At 40.3% G+C, this 20,677-nt stretch overlaps 1 protein-coding gene across 4 annotated transcripts in view; it reads right to left on the reverse strand.

The window, feature by feature from the left end:
• The window catches only part of emid1 (EMI domain containing 1), a 47,216-nt gene that overhangs the window by 21,584 nt on the left and 4,955 nt on the right, over window positions 1–20,677 (reverse strand). For all 4 annotated transcript variants that reach the window (XM_087792824.1, XM_087792813.1, XM_087792804.1 and 1 more), the window contains exons 2-3: window positions 18,267–18,380; window positions 17,174–17,277 (exon numbers count right to left, since the gene is read on the reverse strand). In XM_087792824.1, coding sequence (XP_087648950.1) covers window positions 17,174–17,277; window positions 18,267–18,380 — 218 coding nt within the window. The remainder of the gene's footprint in view (window positions 1–17,173; window positions 17,278–18,266; window positions 18,381–20,677) is intronic.

Below are 20,677 nucleotides of genomic sequence, written 5' to 3' on the forward strand. Positions count from 1 at the left end.
GCCAGCAGACCTTTCATTCTGACTCTCTCAATTATCCCGCAGAGGTTGACAAGTTCTCCAGCGCTGACCACAGCTGCAGCCGAGCAGAACCATCTCTGAGGTTCATCTCGCTCGGAGCAGCCCTTCCGTTGCGTTGAAGGACAAGTGTATTCCTGCAAAGTTTATTTCTAACTCTCGAGCAAAAGTCTCTTCTCGGGTATCATCTTCAAGTCAGTGCACATCAACAAAAGGGGGCTTGTATAGTCTATACATTCCTTTACTTGTAATTTAAACATGAAACTCATGAGAAGCACTGAGACGGCACACATCACTGCCAGGGACCTGATCTATGATGACTTAATAAGAACACGACAAAGAAATCAATTTTCTTTGAACTTCTATGATTCAAGACTCACAGCACAAAAGGGAGTCCTGGAGGAACTTAGGACCTTAGAAACCTATTTGTCACTATAGTGGCAGAAAAGTTGATTTATTAATAATTAACTATCACAAATGCAGATGTCTGTTGTAAAGAAGTGAGATACGTTGTAAAGAAAGTGACCATGTGTATGAAGAGTTACTTTTTTCCCCCTGTGGTACAATTCAACCCAAACAGGATAAAGGTTGTAAGAAAATATCGATACAATTTAATATTGCAATGTTTTTCCAAGCTATTGTATTGATACTCAGCAGCACTGTGACAATATTACTGATACTATTACTTACGTATTTTTTGGCTTCTAAATCAAGTTTAAATTTGAACACATATTTTGTTTGTGTAAGAAATACATGAATTCAACTTTAAAATTTACAATTAACGTGCTAATATTCAAAGAATTCACCAATTTTTGCGTTGCAATTAAACTTCATAAGCTACAGGAACAACGAAACTCAGCAAGATGCCGGCGATGACTGAGGATGAGAGGATACGGTGAACTTCAACAGCTTTGAAAGCTGAAGTTTAGACACATTTTGGTTTCAAACCAAATGAAAGCAGTTACTACTTCAAGAATCATGCGGTCTGTAAAAATCTTCAATACTTAGACAATACTACAAATATATCCTTGATCTGACAGTATCGCAATATATTGTATCGTTGCCCCTGTATCGTGAAACGTACCGTATCGCCAGATTCCTGTTAATACAAACCTCTTTACCTAATGAACTACAAATTTTGAACATTCAAACTAGACGGTAAGATTCATGAACTCATGAAACATGCCGGGTTTTATCCGTTTTTACACTAAAATAGTGGAGCATGTGTTTAAAAAAGTATGTTTTATATCCGAGCAATCTAAATCACAACAGCTCACCAGCTGTAAAAATGTAAGAAATCCATCAAGTGCAGCATACAAACACATAATGTCACAGAGATGAGGTGTTCCAGGACCAAAATAACTCCTTTCACACTCCCAAGCCCAATTTAAGATTAATGAGTCTGCTGCCGCTCTGGCTACACAGACACTTTCACATAGATCTGATTATGATTCCGTACCACTGTGACAAACAGCAGACCTCTACATCTGTAAGTGACCCAAAATAAACGCCATCCACCTGATTCTGGTGCTTACAGCAGAAACAAATGATCTCGCTGAGATTAAAGTCAGTGTGATCACATGTTCAGATTTCCAGCCCCTCTCCTTCCAGACTTGATAGAGCATTGAATAAACAGGTAGAGGCAGTTAAATGGTGGATTTGCTGCTTTTGTATTCTGGGCAACAGATGTTGGAGAAATCAGTTAAAGCTCCAGACTGACAAATTAACACAGTTATTGAATATTATGTTGGCCATTCATTATGCTCAGGTCTGGACTTGGATAAACATCAGTCAGTCTGATGAATAACAACATATTTTATTACTAAAGAAAGGCCAGTATAAATATATTTGCTATGTATTATGTCACTGCACATATTATACGGATAAGTTCGACATAAATGGCTTCAATTGAGATTCAAATCACTTGAGAGGGCAGTCAGAAAGCAAAATGAAATGTCAAAAGAAAAAATACATGTGACAAATTCCTGACATGATTAACTGAATTGACTTTCAGAAAATAACATAACATTCCAAAATGACATGTAAACATAACTAAATTACCATTTTACAGGAAACATCTCTGTGATTATATTGTCATCTACTGAGGTAAAACATTTTGAGTACTCTTGATATGCTGCTGGATTACCAAGAAAAAAATGTTGTGGAGAATGTGTTTGGAACTCCTATGGCAAAGCCAATGCGGTGTACCCCAAATGAGAATTGTGTCTGGTTATATCTGGTGGTATAATTTCAGGTCTTTAGGCCAAGGACATAAACTTCATTCATTTATTCAATTTCCATGCATCTTATTCAATGGGAGAGGCGGGAGGGCCTGGAGCCTATCCCAGTTTCAATGGGTCGAGAGGCGAGGGACACCCTGGACAGGACGCGACCATTTAAACACACACACTCATACCTACTGACAAATTGCCCAAGTTCCCAATTAATCTCTGTATGTTTTTGGAATGTGGGAGGAAACCGGAGTGCCCGGAGTAAACTGACGTGACATGGGGAGAAAATACCGGCTCCCTTCCGACCTGAAAGCAAACCAATAACCTTCTTGCTGTGAGGCAATCGCACTAACCATTGTGCCACACTGCTCCCCGGCTCTGAAACTGATTAATCAAAAAGCTAATGTCACTTAGCCATTAAGAATTTGGACCCAATACCTTGCAATGGCTGTGGACGAGAGGATACCGTTAACTCCAACATATTGGGTTTTAAAACAAATAAAAGAAGTTACGACTTCATCAAGATTCATGTGGTCTGTAAATTCTGCAACTCCAGAGTCAAGTACTGGAACAATAGAACAAATATATCCTTGTTCCTACAGTATCACAATATATATGGCAATATAAACTATCTTTGTCGCTGTATCGTGATACGTAAGGTATCGCCTGATTGTCAACATACACTCCTTCAATACACAAGGTCAAAACAACTGTGTCCTCATTGGTTTTCCTCGTTCCTCTGTTAAAGGTCCTAGTACCATTTTGTTTCTTCTACAGCCTATATCTGCAAATATGTCCACACGTAGCTAAAGCCCCACGAGTAAGTGGAGTAAATGACTGTGTGAAGCTGGACTGAGTCTAATCCCAGGGTGAATGCTGAGCTGTGTGCCAGGCATTCCACCGTGTCTTTCCAAGGCTTTCTGGGGATTAGACCCCACTCACTTCCAGGGGCCGCAGGGTGGGATCAAAGCCGATTGGCCTTTTCCAGCTTTTTTCGGACTTGTGTGCGGAACATTGAGCCGCCGCTCAGGTAGACTCCCATTGAGGTACCGAAGAACACAACACCACAGACGAGATGTGAGAGTGTGACATGGGTCCCTCCTCACCTGGTACGGGTCAAACCCCACTGATCCAACCTTCGTGTTTGGTGGCACAGAGGCGACAAATGATCTTCCGCGGGAGATAAAGGACTTAACCGCAATAAAGCAGGTATGCTAGACCTCGTCTACAAGAGGTTACACAAACAAAAAACAAAGATCTAAATCAGGACTTCCTCCACGTCTTCGCCTCAGTTTACATAGTAGAAGAATGCGTCCGACAGGAAGGCATGAATGAAATATGTATGGCTTCTTTTTTCTGGAGTTTTCTTGTATCGTTCCCTCTGACATGATGCACACACCTACAGCAGAAGAGATGGTAGACAAAACAAAGTTAATCTGCTACGTCCTCAGATCAACTAACCAGGAAGAAGAAGGGGGTGTTCAAAACCAAGAGCACACAACCAAGCATGCCAAGCTTCTTTAGTCAAACAAGAACAAAGTTTTAATGATGCAAATATAAACCAAGATGTTGCTGTGAGAGAAACGGAAACGCTCAGACACAGGAAATAAACCTGTGAGTCATGTTTTGAGGCCAATAACACTCGACAAAGTGCTGTTTGTTTCATAACACGAGTGAATCGCAGCATCTTTCTTTTGATGACAATCACACGTACACAAGTTGTGTGACGACATGTTCTTCCTCTCTGCTAATAAACAATGAGAGCTTCAAGGGGTTCGGTGAACGAAAGATAAACATATTCAGGTTCAGTCTTGCTAGACGCACACTCAGCAGTTTTGCTCTACAGCAGGGGAGTATAAAAAAGGTTGTTTTTTTTAAATCGGGACAGATTGAATTACGGTGAATAATTGTTGATGTATTCAGATGTTTTGCACATTTTCAGCATTGAATCGTAGCTCAAATGTGTATGTTTTTAGCAAGTAAGTAATAGTTATATAGTTATTGAAGCGTCTTTCTAGACCAGGGTCACAAAGTATTATTGAAAAGTCACAATTTAAGATTATATTTTGAGGTTGATTTTGCTTAAGAGCTAGAAAATGTATACATTAAATGACAGGGTCTAAATTACTTAGATCTTTTTCTTGAAAAACACAACCACAATGCTTCACGTTCCAGATAAGTAAATGCAACCAAGAATCGGAATGCAACACAACTGAAATGAAAACAAAAAGTTATGTTTTCTTTTTTACACGTAGAAGGCTAATCAAGTCAGTCAAAGGAAACCTAAAGGTAAACAATAAAGGTAGACTTACAACTAAATGATCTTTGATAATAATTTCGTAAAAACATAGTTTTTTAAAGTATTATTTTTACATTAAATTAAAAAACTAACAGTGATGGATGTGATAACTTGACAAAATATTAGCTTAAGAAGAATAATCCAGACAGATGTATTGACTGCAGAATGAGTTCTCATGGTTGCAGATGTCTGGATGTGAAATAAAAACAAAAAAAACTTGGCAAACACACACGTGGAGATGGATCCATTGAGAAAACCTCTTTTGATGACTCATAACTTCTCCCACACTTTTTTCATTTCCAAATTCAACCGTGATATCTTCCGTAGCCAAGATTGCTGCTGCCGATGAACAACTCTTCTTTGTCCTTCAACAAGCGGGCGCCATGATGGGCCCAAACAAACACGCTCGCCGTCAACAACAACAAAAGAAAACTTCTGAAGGAAAACAGGCGGAGATAGATGGAGGATGGGTTTGTACTCCTTTATCCCCGGAGCTCCGGATTTCAAACCACAATGCGGGTCTTATCTTTAAAACACTTCAACACAACGTGCCCACAGACGGAGCTGACAGCCAGAAGACGAGCACACAGGGATGAAAGAACACACAGACACAAAAAAAAAAGAAGCTACCAAGGAGGGGAGTGGAAACAGATTACAGGATCAGAGAATTGAAGGAAACACACATCAGAACTTTGAAGAAAGTTTGACGCCTATACAGCAAAAAGAAACAGCGGAGCCAGACGACAGGCCTGCATCGGCGATCCATCAATCATGTGACTCCCGTCAGCAAGTAAAACAGACCCGTGTGTTCAGAGTCTCCAGCATGGACTGATGTGGTGTTATCTCAGCGACACATTACAAGGGAGTACAAGGAACTTCCATCTCATCTCTGCTGGGATCCGCCGAGTCGACATACCCTCCCACACACCCACTGAGCAAGAACTGCTGATTAAAGAGAATAACTTTTTTCTTTTTCTTTTATAGTTAATAGGTTAATAAAACCATTCACTGCAGTGAGTGCTTTACCAGAGGTGTTAGGAAAAGAAATCCAAATAAATGTCAGAATTATACAAAGCACAAATTAATAGATGCAAAAGGGCAACACATCTTTACTACCACTGCAATTGTATATCTCAAAAAATATAAACAGTTTTTTACATGTAAGTAAGTAAGTAATTTGTATTTATAGACCGCTTTTCCAGACCAGGTTCACAAAGCGCTTAAACAATCAAAACAATATTCAATAAAATATATACTTTAAAGATCAAGATAATACTGAGAACAACACAGGAGTTCCAGAAAATCAAGGAAAAGCCTGAACAAATAAAAACGTCTTCAGATGTTTCTTGAAGGAGTCAGTAGATCATCAAACACAGAGAGAGAGGAAGATCGTTCCAAAGCTCAGGAGAAACACATGTGGTCAAAACCTTAATTTCTGTCGTGGAATATTATCGGTGACAAGATTCAGGTATATTTGTTAGAAAAAAGGGGAAAAAAACAATTATATATACCTTTATTTCCATGTATTTTATCTTATTTGATATTCCATATTGTAACGGGAAAATTGACTTTGTTAACAAGAGGTCATAGACGTGTAGACATTTGAAGGAATGATGAGGTCAAACCAGTAGCCTCGAGTCTTATATCTGCACCCACCGTGCCCTCGTTCATTTCTTGTGTAAATCTTTTCAGAGATCAGGTTTTATAGTCCTTACTTGTCTCTGGCTCTTCATGCTTTATTGGCCGAGTGTTAAACTACTTATGAACGCAGTAAAAAAATTACAAGAAACAATTTAGAGAAAAAGTTACCTATTAAAACTCATTATGGCAGAAAACTATGTAGCAGATGTCTAATAAAATTCTTCGTAATTATGGGTGACATCATCTTGCAGAGAGAAGATGAAACATAAGTGGAGAAGAAACTCAATTTTTAACCTATTTAGCTTTTAAAACTCATTTCGGTGCGGTTATGACAGTCGAAGAACAGCATGAATGAGGCGTTTTCCTCCCAATATAAGCTCTTAAAGTAAAGTATGATAATAAAAAAACATGTTGAATTGCGTGAGGGGAGGATTTATTTGTTTCAGTACCATCATTTATGCACCAGCATTATGCCAAATCAGCAGAAAAATATTTTTATATGGTTGAAATGACAACTTTCATATTTACTCAGCAGTCAAGTTAGAAATATAAAAAATCCAAACTATGATACCGCTGTCATCTATTTGAGAGTTTTTTTGGAGATATAAGCCAATAGATTATATAACAGATGTTTCAAACTAAAAGTCAGAAGGATTTTGGCCCCTTGTGTGAATGGGTTTTCCAACCCTGTGCTATAGGAAAAAACAGGTTGTACATAAGTAAAGTGTAGAAGCAAACTAGCAAGAGTATCATTGTAACCTACACAATATAAATGTGTATCATTTGCCTGAGAAACCTAGAAATGTTTTTAACCTTTAAATAAAAGGCAGACAATTAAGTCTTTAAATAGCTGGCGTGACATTGGAGGGCAAAAATGATCATACACATTCCTCTACTTCAAAAAACACATTCCGGTATTTCTAGATTTGTTTTTTTGAGTCTGAAAAAAATAGCCATCAATAATCTCTCTCACATTCAGGAATGAGAAGGAAAACAGAAAGTGATGGCATGCGTACAGTTTGGCCTAACCTCAGCCGATGACAGCCTGAGCGCCGTGAAGATCTCAGGTAGATGGATCCAGGGAGCGCAGTGGCGGCGGGCTGCCGACAGAAGCCCCCTGCATCTCTCTGACAACCTCCTGAAAGGCTCTGGCACTCTCCCTTTTCACTTCAGAGATAAATCGTGAAAGTTTGCGGTAGCTGGGGATAAAGTTTCGAGGCAAGAGGAAACAAATGCCGACTTGGCCAAATGAGTTGCTCTGACGGATGAATGGTCCTGAATAGTTTGTAATTCATCCCCCAGCCGTGACTGTGGACCGGCGTGTGTGTGTGTGTGTGTGTGTGTGTGTGTGTGTGTGTGTGTGTGTGTGTGTGTGTGTGTGTGTGTGTGTGTCTGTGTCTGTGTGCGTGTGTCTGTGTGCGTGCTTTCATTACAGTTACACTCTCAGTACTTTTCTCCTGTGTAAGCACTTCCGCCAAAGAGACATTCTAAAATAATCAACACCAGCTACATTCAGACAGAAAATTACTATTAATCATTTTTATTGTAAATCTGCCATCCACTCAAAAATCGTTAAGAGTCACAGACTTCTTTTCTTTTTTAAACAAAATTTGATACATTAACTTGTTGATGGTCGTGACTGAGACTAAACAATTTAAAGGATATTGACTTAAATTAAAAGCAATGTGTTAATGTATTTTTAGTCTTTTCTTTTTAGTATAACTGTAATTACATGTATACTTAAATATACATTACTCAAAAGGCTAAACGGGGGGTTAAATAATTGCCCTCAAAGAGCGCATACCACCACCAAGCAGCTCATTTTCACCCAACATTATTGTCCTGAATTCATTTAATCTACACAAGTAAATACTTTTTAGTGATCACAGTTAAGCTAGTTTAAAGGGATGGCAGTCGCGTTCTCAAACTCACTCACAGTGTTTACACTCGACATCAAGTCTATAGGATCTTTATTGTAGACCTGGAAACCACAACAAAATCCTGCCTTTGCATCATAATCAACATTGTATTGAGACTGAACAAACAAGCAGGCCAACTTAAAACCAATAAACAGAGAAAAGAAGACTCCTTTGTGACAGCTCTTTTTAAATGAATCCTATATATTTGATAAATGTATCCATGGTGTATGTAACCTTTGTTATTGCTGCTGCAGCAGATACTGCTCACAGAACCATTATCCAGTAATACGTGCAATCTCCAATAACCCTCGAAACATTCTCCTTTATAATCTTTGGCTTCTATGTGTCTTTAAACTGTGGGCTAGTAGCCAACAGACTAGGAAGGACTAAAGTTCTCTTAGGTATACAGTAGATGATAATCATTAGTGGTTCAGTCTCGGGTAGGAAAGGGTTCCAGCTTCAGATATCAGTTCCATTCTAGCTCCCGCCAAGTGTCCTCTTGTTCCCTTGCCCTCCCTGGAGCGTTGCCATCTTTTTGCTCGACGTCTCCCCCTTTTGCACACCCATCATATCCTCTCAGAGAAGAAAAAAAAACCCAGGTAATCCTCCCCAAAGTGTGGCCAGAGGAAAGAAAGAGCTGCGCTCAGACCAAACTGTAATTCTCTACTTCATCCTGGGTCAAGAGCCTATCTGGCTGAAGATTTAGGGACTCTACACAAAGAGCTATTGAAACATTGGAGTGGATACTTTTACACAGAGAAGAGTGAGGAGTTCATATAAAAAGCATTAGTCAAGAACAATCCTGCAGGTCTGCTGCTAATACGGTGTAATGATAGGGGGATGTCTGAATGGAGAAGCCATTAAAACACAGTTTTGACCGATATGAGTGCAGAAAGTAAATCGGTTAAAAATGATTTTTGTCTGGTAGAAATTGATTTAACGTGCTGCTCTCTAAACAACGAAAACACACACAGCTCTACAATGCTTCAGTTTATTTTACCTCCAATCCTGTCCATGCACATGTTTGATTAATATTTGATTATTACATATTTGTACCTGATTCACAAATACTGTTGTCCCTCGTTTATTGGAGTTAAGTTGTTTTAAGTTTTGGATAAAATCTGCAGAGTAGTGACGATGGAATTGCTGGCTTATTTAAATTAAAAGCATTTATATGCAGCGGAATTACTACATTAAAAAGACAGACATGACGCATTCGCACGGGATTAAATCTTTGGCCCCTTTAGCAACTATTAGAAATCGCCTTTGGTCCACAGGTAATACTCATCCCGTGCAAATTGGGACTGTAGCGACCAATAAGCTGTAATTAAATAGAGCAGTGTGTAGAAAAGCATCATGGGAGTTCACTGTTGTGTTGGCACCATAAGTAAGATGGGTCCTACTAAGTTCTGTGGTTGTGTTGAAGTTGATCTGCAGGTCAAATAAATGAAAGAAAAGAATCTGCGAGATGGACTGATGGACACGTGTAGTGTTTTTTGCTTTTGGTCTGTGTCAGCATTAGGTCAGTGAAAGTGTCGTTGGACTTGTTACACATACAGAGGTGGTATACGAGGGGAACAAGCAGGTGGTTTTGTTGCCGCCGGAGTGTTTGTTTGCAGCTCGGCATGAATGAGTGAGAGAGCCATAAACACCTGAGGAAGCAGGAAGACATATACACCCTGGCGGGTCTGTACTTAGAGGACTGCGAGCGTCGGGGAAGATAGTCATGCACAGTTCAAGCTTTACGTTCTGGATGTGGCCTGGATCCAACCAAAACAGCAGGTCTGTTAAAGCCCCCCATCGCCCCCCTGGATGGGTCCCGTGGGGCTGTGGAGTGGTGGGTGGAATGCAGGCCAGGGTTTAGAGGTTCAGGGGTACGTCCTGTTATTAATGAGCTCACCCTGCTGGGCCTCTCTGGCGCTGAGCCCTCTGCAACACCTTACCATCAACCTGTGTAGCTCCGGCCCTGCTGCTCACAATGACACTGGAAACAAATCCAGCCTCTTGAGATCAGTGCCCTCCAGCTTCAGTTGGGGTCACCTTCTTTCTAGGCTTGACAAAAACCCCAATGACATGATCTTCTTCAGCATGAATCAAACCATCAAACAAGTTTGACATACGAAATACATAATGTATACTAAACGATGATGGTAATCATCTTAAAACTACATATTCTTAGAAAAATAAATCCATCTTCTTAACAAGACATGACAGCTAATGATCATTTGCTGTGAACAAGCAGCAACAGCAGAGTGTCGGTGAAATCCCAGCAGAAGAACACAATCTCTTATTTTAGGATTAAGACTTCCTAACAAAGTCTCAATTTGAAAATGTTTTTCTGAATTCCAGCCAAGTACAATATACGTGTCCAGTTGGCAAATGCTCAAATTGAGGAGAATACAAAAAACGATCCCCGACTTCTGAATAGTTTCATTCGATTCCTCAAGAAAATGAAGAATTGGGACTTAGTTTTCTTTTCTTTTTTTTCTTCTTCATTCTATAGAATATGTTCGGCATGGCCACCGTTTATTTCCGTGCATTGATCAATCCTGGGTCTCCCTGTGTACAGTCCTACCCTTGTGTTATCTCAGGGTCAAGGTGACCTGAAAGCCTGAAAACAAATGTGTTTGTAAGTAAGTAAGTAAGTCATATTTATTTATATAGCGCTTTTCCAGACCAGGGTCACAAAGCGCGTAAACAATCAAAACAATATTCAATAAAGTATATACTTTAAAGGGCAAGATAAAACTGATAACACAACAGGAGTTCCAGAAAATCAAGGAAAAGTATCCCTTGTGTCGTCTCTGGGTCAAGGTGAACGACCTCCACCACTGGATGTATCTTTATAAAAGGCAGGGAGGTTGTGCACCTTGACCCAGAGGCAACACAAGGGATACCACAAACACATTTGTTTTCAGGCCTTTAGGTCACCATGACCCTGAGACCAAACAAGGGTTATTGTGCAGGACTACATGGATGCCATTGCGAACATATGCTGTAGAATGAAATAGAAAAGTCTTAAGACTATGACTAAAGATCCATGAATTTTTGGAAGAAAAAAAAAAGTTTTTACAGTCAACCTGTATTTGTATTTGTAGTTTGGCATCTCTGGCTCATCGGTTCTGAACCAACCACCGTCCCCACTTCCCAGCTCCATGCTCTGCAGGTACCACGAGTTAAAGTAGGAACAAAAAGGGATCAGGTAAAAGTCCATATTTGACGCCAGGCCAGACTTCCTCAGTGGCTGAGAAAGGGTGGGAATATTTTTGGGAGGTCTCCGATAAGAGCGGCGAGCATGATGTCACTTTAAGACACCACATGGAGAGATTAGTGATGTGGTGGACTGTTTGTGGTTGTACATGTGAGGGGAGGCGATTTGACAGTCTGCCTAATAAAATCCCACCCAGTGAGCCACAACGCTTGAAGTAATGTAGAAAATGTTTATGGAGTCATAACAAGGACAAGCGAGGAATAACAGCAAGTGGGAGTTCGCAACAACATTTCTTTAGAACTAGAATGAAGCCATATTTTGATCTCATTATGTGGTTCAGTTAAAGAGATAGTTGACCATTTTTCATGTTGAGTAAAGGTTGAGATTATCATTCCTTTTTACAGTTATAGACAGAAGTGTCCTTTTGACAGAAGCAACACATGAAAAATTCACCTACCTTATTTACCTATTTTCCGAAAAACTATTTTTTCTTCTTGAGGCTTAAATACATAGTATAGAGTATTTGTTTGATAGTTGCACCTTCTGTCATTTCTCTAGTCTGTTATCAGCATCTCAACATATCAACTCTTTACAACCAAGTCTTGCCTAATAACTCTCTGCAAATATCTAACCACATATTCATCCTTCAACTCATCCCTCTCTTAATTGCATCCTTGAAAAGTGTTATTATATTATTATTAGCCTTGGATGAAGATATCAAGCTGCTGGAACCTACTTGGACACTTGGAAAGGAGAGTCTGTTTCACTTTATTCGGGACAGGGATAGAGCACTGCAGCTGACATTGTGCATCTGTGTGTGTGTGAGTGTGTGTCAAAGTGTTTCTTCATCTGAGAGGGTTTTTTATTTGGGACTTTCTGCTTTGTTACTTTTTCACTGCAGGAATAAAACGTTTTCAGCCTTCTTCAGGGGGGAAATCTCGGGGAAATTATAAATAAATCAGAAACAGAAGAAGCACTTCTAGTCCAGGAGCCAAAGACATAAAACTCAACTTGGATTCAAGGTTAAACATGGAAATTTACTTCACTGCCTCTTTTAAATTCACTCATTCAAGCATACATCTATTTTTAACCAGGCTCCTCTTAAAAGCTTCACGTTAAAAAACCCTTCCCGACTCAACTCACTGCGTGTTTGGGTCGCTTTAATTGTGCCATTGTCAGTCTTGTTGTGTGGGTTGTCACTGCTGTACGTAAACAACACACTTTTAAAGTCCCTTGCCCACAATGAAAAGACATCACTCAAACGCACAGGCACTGAAAAAAAACGCCCCAAGACGTCTGTACTTTCAATTTTTGTGAGTGATGGTTGCACAATAACGACACAAAAAAAACGAATAAAACTCGGTAAAAGCTGAGACAATGAAATTTGTATGCACGCTGATGTTTTCTTTGAATATTGAACGACTTCGACGACCAACAGTCTGGCTCTGCAGCATCGTTCTATTATCAAACGAGTCAACTTGAGAGGTAAAAAAAAAAGAAAAGAAAACCCCCTCCTTCAATTGAGTCATTTCATCAGCGTTAATTAATAGTTGCTACGACAGGTCCCTCGAGAGCTGAACTTTTCACGAGCTGGACGTTCCCAAGTCTGAGCTCATCCGCAAACTTCTCTTCAGCTGCTTCCAATTTGGTCTCGGCACTTTCCATCGACATAACCGCAAATATCAGCTGCTCTGGCCGTCGAGCCCCGCTGGCTGTCTGCCTTTCCTCGCGCCGGTGATTTATGCATCCTTCATCTCATGGTGAGTGCATAAATACACTGGGCGTGGATGCAGATGCAGCACTTTTTTGTGAATGAAGCCGAGCCGGAGTAAGAATAGTATGGAACACCTGTGTTAACCATCAGGCGGCGGATCCGAATGAAACGTTTCTGCAGCGTTCGTATTTTGATGGCGCTGCTCTGGTGTTTAGGTGGAGAAGAGGGGGGCGGGGTGCGGGTCACCTGCGGCAGTTCCACCAGGCTGACCTTTCACCTGAGGCTGGGGTACCTCCACTCACAGCTCCTAAAGTCTTCTGTCATTAAAGCACCTAATCACGGCGAACAGCTGCATCCTTCACTGTACAAATCCTCGACACCTCGCCTCTCCACCCACACATCCACTCTGGCAGACAGATACAACGGCACGAACGCACACACACCCACTCTTCTCCGGCTAATGGCAGGCTGCAGTCGACTGATGTTGAAAGCAGCGGGTTTAGCATGTAGGCCGGTGATAAGCTGTGCTGAGCTGTGAAAACACAGATTACATTTCTGCGGCTTATTACAGACAGAAAGTCTTATGCCTGCGAGCTATACTGTAAATGGGACCCAAAAAAAAGGCAATCTCCGCTCGGCTGATATGGTTAGTTGGGGACCCCCCTGTGGCAAAGCTTTGACAGCCGTGCTAATTCAAGTCAACGTCCCCCCCCCCGCACATGTTTTGGTGCAGTGCAACCCCCTCCTGCGATAAGCTGCTTCCATTGAAAGTTCAATTCAAATCAGGACAGAAATGAACCGTCTGTACATTTCAAGAGCAGTTAAGGAATTAATTCAAAATCATTTTCTACTCAACCTCATGTTGAATAAAGGTTGGGATTATTTTAAGAGTAACCCGTTTCTTTTTGCAGTTACAGGCAGCAATGTATGTCCATATGACGTTTACAAACCAGCACTCAACTCTTTGAACTTTTTAATTTACTTTACTTGCATTGAAACACCAACATGAGGAAATTGTTGCAAAAAAATAAATAAAGTCTAAATTAAAAGCTTCTCAGTGTCTCAGGATTTACCCTGAGACACTGAGATTTACTAGTACAAACAATCTTAAAATAGAAATATATTTCACGCCATCATTACAACTTTCTGTGACAAAAAATACATTTTCCCTTTTTTTTAAGATTTCAGAAAACAACGTTTTCAACATTTAGGCAAACATTTATTTCCATTCACATGATCCGCCAGATATTAAACTATGATTTTAAGACATTATTTGCCATTTTCAGAGACGTTGATTTTTTACTACCTTCTAAAACGAAAATAGGTTCAATTTTCCAGTTTTTTGAGACTTTACAAAACAACATTTTAACGTATTCTTTTATTTCCAGAACGATTCCTCATGTCCTACCCGGGACGTTATAGACGACCAGCATTGAGGTATTTATATATATTTTTTGACGAAGAATAGTGGGCTCCATCCGCGACTGTCATATGGAAATGCAGTTATGCTAGTAACTCTTAAAAGAAACTGATTACTCCTAAAATTCTCCAAATATTAATTCACACGGAGTTCAAATTTTCTACTCACCCTCATGTCACTTGAATATTCATTTCCAAATCACCAGGACTAATTGTATTTCAAGTTGTGCTGATCAGAAAACAAACATCTATTTACTAGGAATCCAAAAACAACCCAGACTAGATTAAAAACCCATTTCTGGCGCTATAAAAAGTGCCGCATCTGTTAATACTTACGTTTTTTTTCCCCCCCTTCCCTCAGACTCAATCAGAGATAAAGACCATTGTGGTCCTGGTCCAGGAGTAAGACAATATCTCCCGAACCTCTCACAAAACAATTAGGACCCAGTAATTACATCGACAGCCTGGAATTCCAGCCAGGTCCTGAGGTCAAGCGAGGAGGCAGAAGAAGCAGAGCGAGTGTGAAAGGTGCCGGTTATCTTGCTCTGATGAGGGAACGCTGCTTTATCGGCTGATGCGTGATGTAATGTTTGGTTTGGCAGTTCAATCCGGGGCAGGCCATTCAAAGAGCCGATGACAGCGTCACACTGATTTTCTCAAAACTAAAAGAGCAGACGGATGATTTGTTGAAGGGGGGGATTTATTCGGGAGAGTGATACGAGTCAGACAGAGACTCACTTATCTCAAAATAATTCATCAACGACAGACGATTTAGTTTATCATCAGAGGGGACGAGGAGGCGAATCGTAGCCAGTCATTCTAGAGGTAGAATCACAGGCAATTACAACATAATTTTCATGCTTTTAATCTTTAATATATACTTAAAACTGAATGGCAGATAAAGAGGTGTCAATCATGAGTTCATTTCAACATTTGTAAGTAAGTCATTTATATTTGTAAAGCGCTTTTCCAGACCAGGGTCACAAAGCGCTTAAACAATCAAAACAATACTCAATAAAAAAATATGCTAAAAGGTCAATACAACACCGAGACAAACAAAGTGAAAAATAAACTGAAGTGTTTTAGTTTCTTTTGGTCGTAACATCCAACTTTAAATTCTATTAAATGGAAACACATTTTTAAATCATTTAATTTGAAAACATGTTTCAATAGGTAGCACATAATAACCTTTAATAAACATTTTTTTAGGGTGAACACTTTGTTGGCACAGTCGTGTTAGTATAATGGTAATAATTAGTTCAGAATAAATATTTTATGCCATGTATACAACAATGAATGATTAGTTTATTCATTTATTATTTCATTTATCATTTATGGAAGATAAAATTAAGATGAAATGTTTTAATTGAATGTCATTCTCCAACTTCTCCAACTATAGACGATATGTTTTTTTGTAATTATTTGTATTTCCTGAGGCGACCAGCCGCGCAGAACTAGGCCTGGTTGGGTTACTTCACGCGCCAGATGACAGAAACCAAAGCGTCTGAAGTGGGATACTTAATGACATTACTCACTTTTTCCAGGCTAAGAGAATCAGACGAGCGGAGCCAAACAATTGATGGGAGGAAATATACATCGCCAACATTTAGTAAAGTCTTGAAGGAAATCAACATCCGGTGTTTGGTAATTGAGATTTATGAGCGTAGAGGAAGCAACGCTTTGCAGGGATTTGCAGACTTGGTTTTGCTTTTTACTTCAATGAAATGGCAGGGAAATGGGTTTTTCTACTTGTGATGATGTGACACAGCCTCACACCAGTGAACAGACATGACTTAAGATATGATATTCAGCTCATGCAGTCGTAGAGGATTGAAGTGCTGGACGTCATTCACGCTGCTGCACAGCAAGACTGTGAATAGAAGCTGTCACTTCAACTCCGCTCGTGATCTGAACCACCCGGAACAACGCTTAGATAAGTGGCTAATCCCAGCATCCCTGCTGGCTCAACAGCCCCCCACTGCCATGACAACTGGGGGGGAATCTCCTCCAGCAACAACTTAATTGGATAATTTCCTCCCTGTTTGCTTAAGTGCTGCTTTTCCTTTGTTAGCTAAACACCATTATTCAGGCCGTGAGTGTGATGAGTTCGCATTGAGAGCCGGTGAAGGACGAAAACAATCCAGTGTGAAAACTTCAGTTTCCAAAAAAAAAAAAACACTTAGTCCACTGTAAACATTTATTGTTCTTTGTGTAACACTGGCTGATGATTTACGTTACACCCAGTGAAGTTTTGGGTCCCGGCGCAAACAGACACTCCACCCTTCGTCCCAGACGGCTCGGACGTGGGGGCCGGTGCCAGGGGAAGTCATTATGCAGCGTGTGAGTGTTGGGCTACTGGACTCGCAGAACAAGCAGCAGTATTTGACATTTTCCAGCCACTATCGGCTTGTGAAATATAAAACCCACCTTTAAATATCAACGAGCGAACACAAGAAGTGATTAACAAGGTGGAGACACGGTATCTGACCAAAGCAGAGGTCCGAGAGGATCTGGTTTCTTGACTTCATTTAGAAGACAGTGGCGGCTTTATGTTAGCTCAAGTACTGCGTCTACACTTGTACTGTACGTCACATCGACCAGCTCTACTGCGGTGCTCAGGAGGGTACTAGACGTGACCCTAAGAGTTCACAGGTGAAATAGTAGGAACAGGATGGAGATTTTCTTTTGAGTATAATAATATCTTTGAAGCCTCCTTGAACGTACCTTCTTCACAGGCGCCGCCGCTGAAACCCGGACAACACTTCCATTCCAGGGAGGTCACCGTGCGGTACACCATTTTGTAAGACGGCCTGACCACAGTCTTGTAGCTGCAAGGAAAGAGGAAACAGTGAAACACCTGCACATACTCGGAGCATACAAGTATGCATAGGAATTATTACAGCTGCTTGGCTCGAAGCTGAATGTTTTTCAAGGGCTTTGAACGTATTTTTATACGTTGACGTTAAGACAACAATCCTGTCTGCGGCTTTTTTTTTTTTTTTGTCATTTTAACATCTCCAACTCTTAATCCATCCTCCACACGGGAGAATTTCAGTTTGTATTGAGTGTAAACATGACATTGTAGGAGTCACATAAGGTAAATCAGAGGGAGGTCTCCATGAATTTAAGTAACTCTGAATTCAAGGTCACCAACACCAAAGTGTTCTAAGAGTTGAACTTGAAGATTTTTTTGTTTTAGCTACTTCATGATTTCTGTCGTGCTAATTGAAAATCAACAGCTACAGGTTTTCAAATGTATATGGAATCCAATGCTGCGAGTGCACAAATCTAACTAACATTAGCACTTGCGGGCTGAAAAGCAGGGTCTGTCATAATGGGCGGGCCACTTTGACCAATCAGAGTGCATGAACTCCCCCGGCGTGCTCTCCAGCCGAAGAAGCAACAGACGGAAAAAGACTCTTCTCTGTCAACATCAGTTGAATTAAAGTATTACAAACCAGGATTAGTCCAAGAACTGTTTGTGACTTCAAAATTATAGTTATGTATACTATTCAGGGACACCTTGCTTTGTGACTTCAAATACAATTTATCTTCATACATTTATATTGATTTTGAAGGTGAATCGGTAACCATTGCAAATGTGTGCGAATCACTGAATAAAAGTAAGTTATTTTTTGTATGAAAATAAGACACAATAAGTTAATGTTTACCAATGATTATTGTTTTATTATTTTTATAAACAACAACGGTTAACATCAAAGATTGGTCAGTGACTCCGTGATATCTCTAACATTAGATATAATATCACATTACAACATTAGATTCAAGGTGGTTCTATCCTTGCATGGCGTCTCACCTGCCACCTGTGCATCCCTGTGGCCAGCGACAGGACTGGTAGACCCGCTGCAGGATCGTCCCATTCTGGACCTGACAAGTGACCGTCTTGGTGACCGTGTGAGAGCACCAGTTCCTGATGAAAAAAACAAAAAGGGGAAGAATTGATGAATAGAAGACAGAGCATTGTTGAAGAATATGTATGAAAACAAATTCATTTATTCAAGGAAGTTCTTTCAGCTTTCAAATGAATCCACTGTTCTTTTCAGTCCCATTGTACACTAACAAAAGTAAATTAGCCATGCAGCCACATTCAATCCACTGTTGTCTTCCCGCAGCTCTGCACTCCTTCCTCTCCTCCCCCAACTCTTTTGTTTGAAAACTCTTTATGGTGTTTACATGGTTTTAATCATCCCAAAGACTTGCAGAAGTGCATTGTGTGGTCGTATTTACACTGCTTTCCACTATCACACAGCTATTTGCATGTTGCTCCGCGGGAGAGGAGACCAGGTCCCATACTGAGATGAGAGGTGGAACTTTTGTTTTCACGCAGGCTTTGATGGACACTATCTGACATGAGTGCGCTTGTAAACAAGATGACCTGATGGAGTGGAAAGAAAGTGAAGAGGTCAGAGGTCAAGATTTGATTGCTGATATGATAGATGGTGAGAGCGAGTCGAGCGGGGGTCGCGTTTAAAACTGTTGCAACACTTTCAAGAATTTAGAGATAGAATCTACTATCTCACTGTTTTTTTTAGTTCTGCTTATGCCTGGTTTCATTAGGATCCACTTTTTAAACAGTCTGAAACATTCAGCACCATTTAAAGGGGTTTTATTAGGGAAGCACCAGAAATTCGGCCAATGGAAATTTTCGGGCGGAAAATGGCCCAAAGCGCATTTTCAGTTTTCCAGTTGAAACACTTTTAAAACACAATTATTTTTTGGTCCAAACAAGATGACCTAAGCAAAAACAGCGAGATCAGGACATTCACAACACAACAGTGTATTTGTTCTTCTACTGTGAGCAGCTATAGAGAGATCAGCTCCACTGATGCATCTGTTACAATGTAACGTCACTATAGTTGTAGCGTCTTCTGATCAAAGAAGTATGTAAACTACACTCGTTGCATGTCAACACATGTTTCACCAAGATCTATTTCTAACCATTGTCAACATGACTGTATGGGATCGGATTTAGAAATATATTTATGTGGAGATAAAAAAGCACACGAGAAAAAGATCCAGACTGGATGCAGTGAAAATGGTTGGATAAACTGGTATATTTCTTAGCCAGTCAGTACTGTAAGCCTGTCCATTACTATAAGTAGGGTTTGATAACAAAACATTATGTTTCCAATTTCTTTTTATTTTGAAATAGTTCCGTACACAGTAGTCACAAACTGTTTTATATAAAGGAAATGATTTCAATGTGACACATATGGTAAAAACACTGCACAAAATATTAGTAATAACAGCGAAAACTACTTGCGTAATATGAACGCTAAAGAGTCAAGTTGATGTTCTACACTGTAAAATAACAAACTCTGTTTACGCAACTTAATAAAAGGATGACAGTGATAAGAAATGAGGACCTCAGGCCCTCTTTGAAGTGATGTTTACTTAAGGTTCTGACTTAAATAGTGCTTTTCTCTGCTTGTTTATCACTCAAGGCACTTTACACTTTGTCACCCATTCATGCCATCACACACTGACGGGAGTAGGCTGCGACGCATCGCGCCATCAGCAGCAATCGGGGTTAAGGGTCTTGCTCTGGGACACAAAGACACGATCATAACTGGAGCTGGGATTGAACCTGCAACCACTCTACAACCCTAAGCGATAAGTTAGTCTTCATCTTTTTGACCTTCAAGTTTATTTGTAAATCTCACTATGGAAATAATAAAAATAACGTTTCCATGGACAAAGACGGCATTTCTTCAGGCGCCTTAGGGAAGACTTTTGTCTCCTTTCAATGGAAAGTGTTTTCTGGAGCAACCATATGTTACTCAAACAACAATAACGACTCCAGACACCATGATCATGGTCTTATGACGATGGGGGGAGCGCGGTGTATAAGTACTGCGCTTTAGGTTTACACTTCCAACAGATGAAGAGAAGGAGATGGAGGCTAGAATAAACCACAAAGGAAACAGTGGGAGCACAGATTTAATCCCTGTGTGTTCTGATGCCAACATTTAAGCAAGAGTGGGGAGTTTGGGGGGGGGGGGGGTGTTTGAGGGGGGAGGTCCCCACTGAAGTCTGTTTGTCAATATGTGGGACCATATGTTTGTGTGTGTGTGAGAGACGATGTATACGCAAGGAAAATGCCAAAGGCAGAGGAGGCAATGTAGCCCTGAACCCATAGCCATTAATCATCACCACATGTTGTGGTTGTACCACACAAATACACCTCTTCTGTTCCTTCAGGACACA

The sequence above is a fragment of the Callionymus lyra genome, chromosome 1 (assembly GCF_982586985.1).
Source record: "Callionymus lyra chromosome 1, fCalLyr1.hap1.1, whole genome shotgun sequence".
In the NCBI taxonomy this organism is placed as follows: Eukaryota; Metazoa; Chordata; class Actinopteri; order Syngnathiformes; family Callionymidae; genus Callionymus; species Callionymus lyra.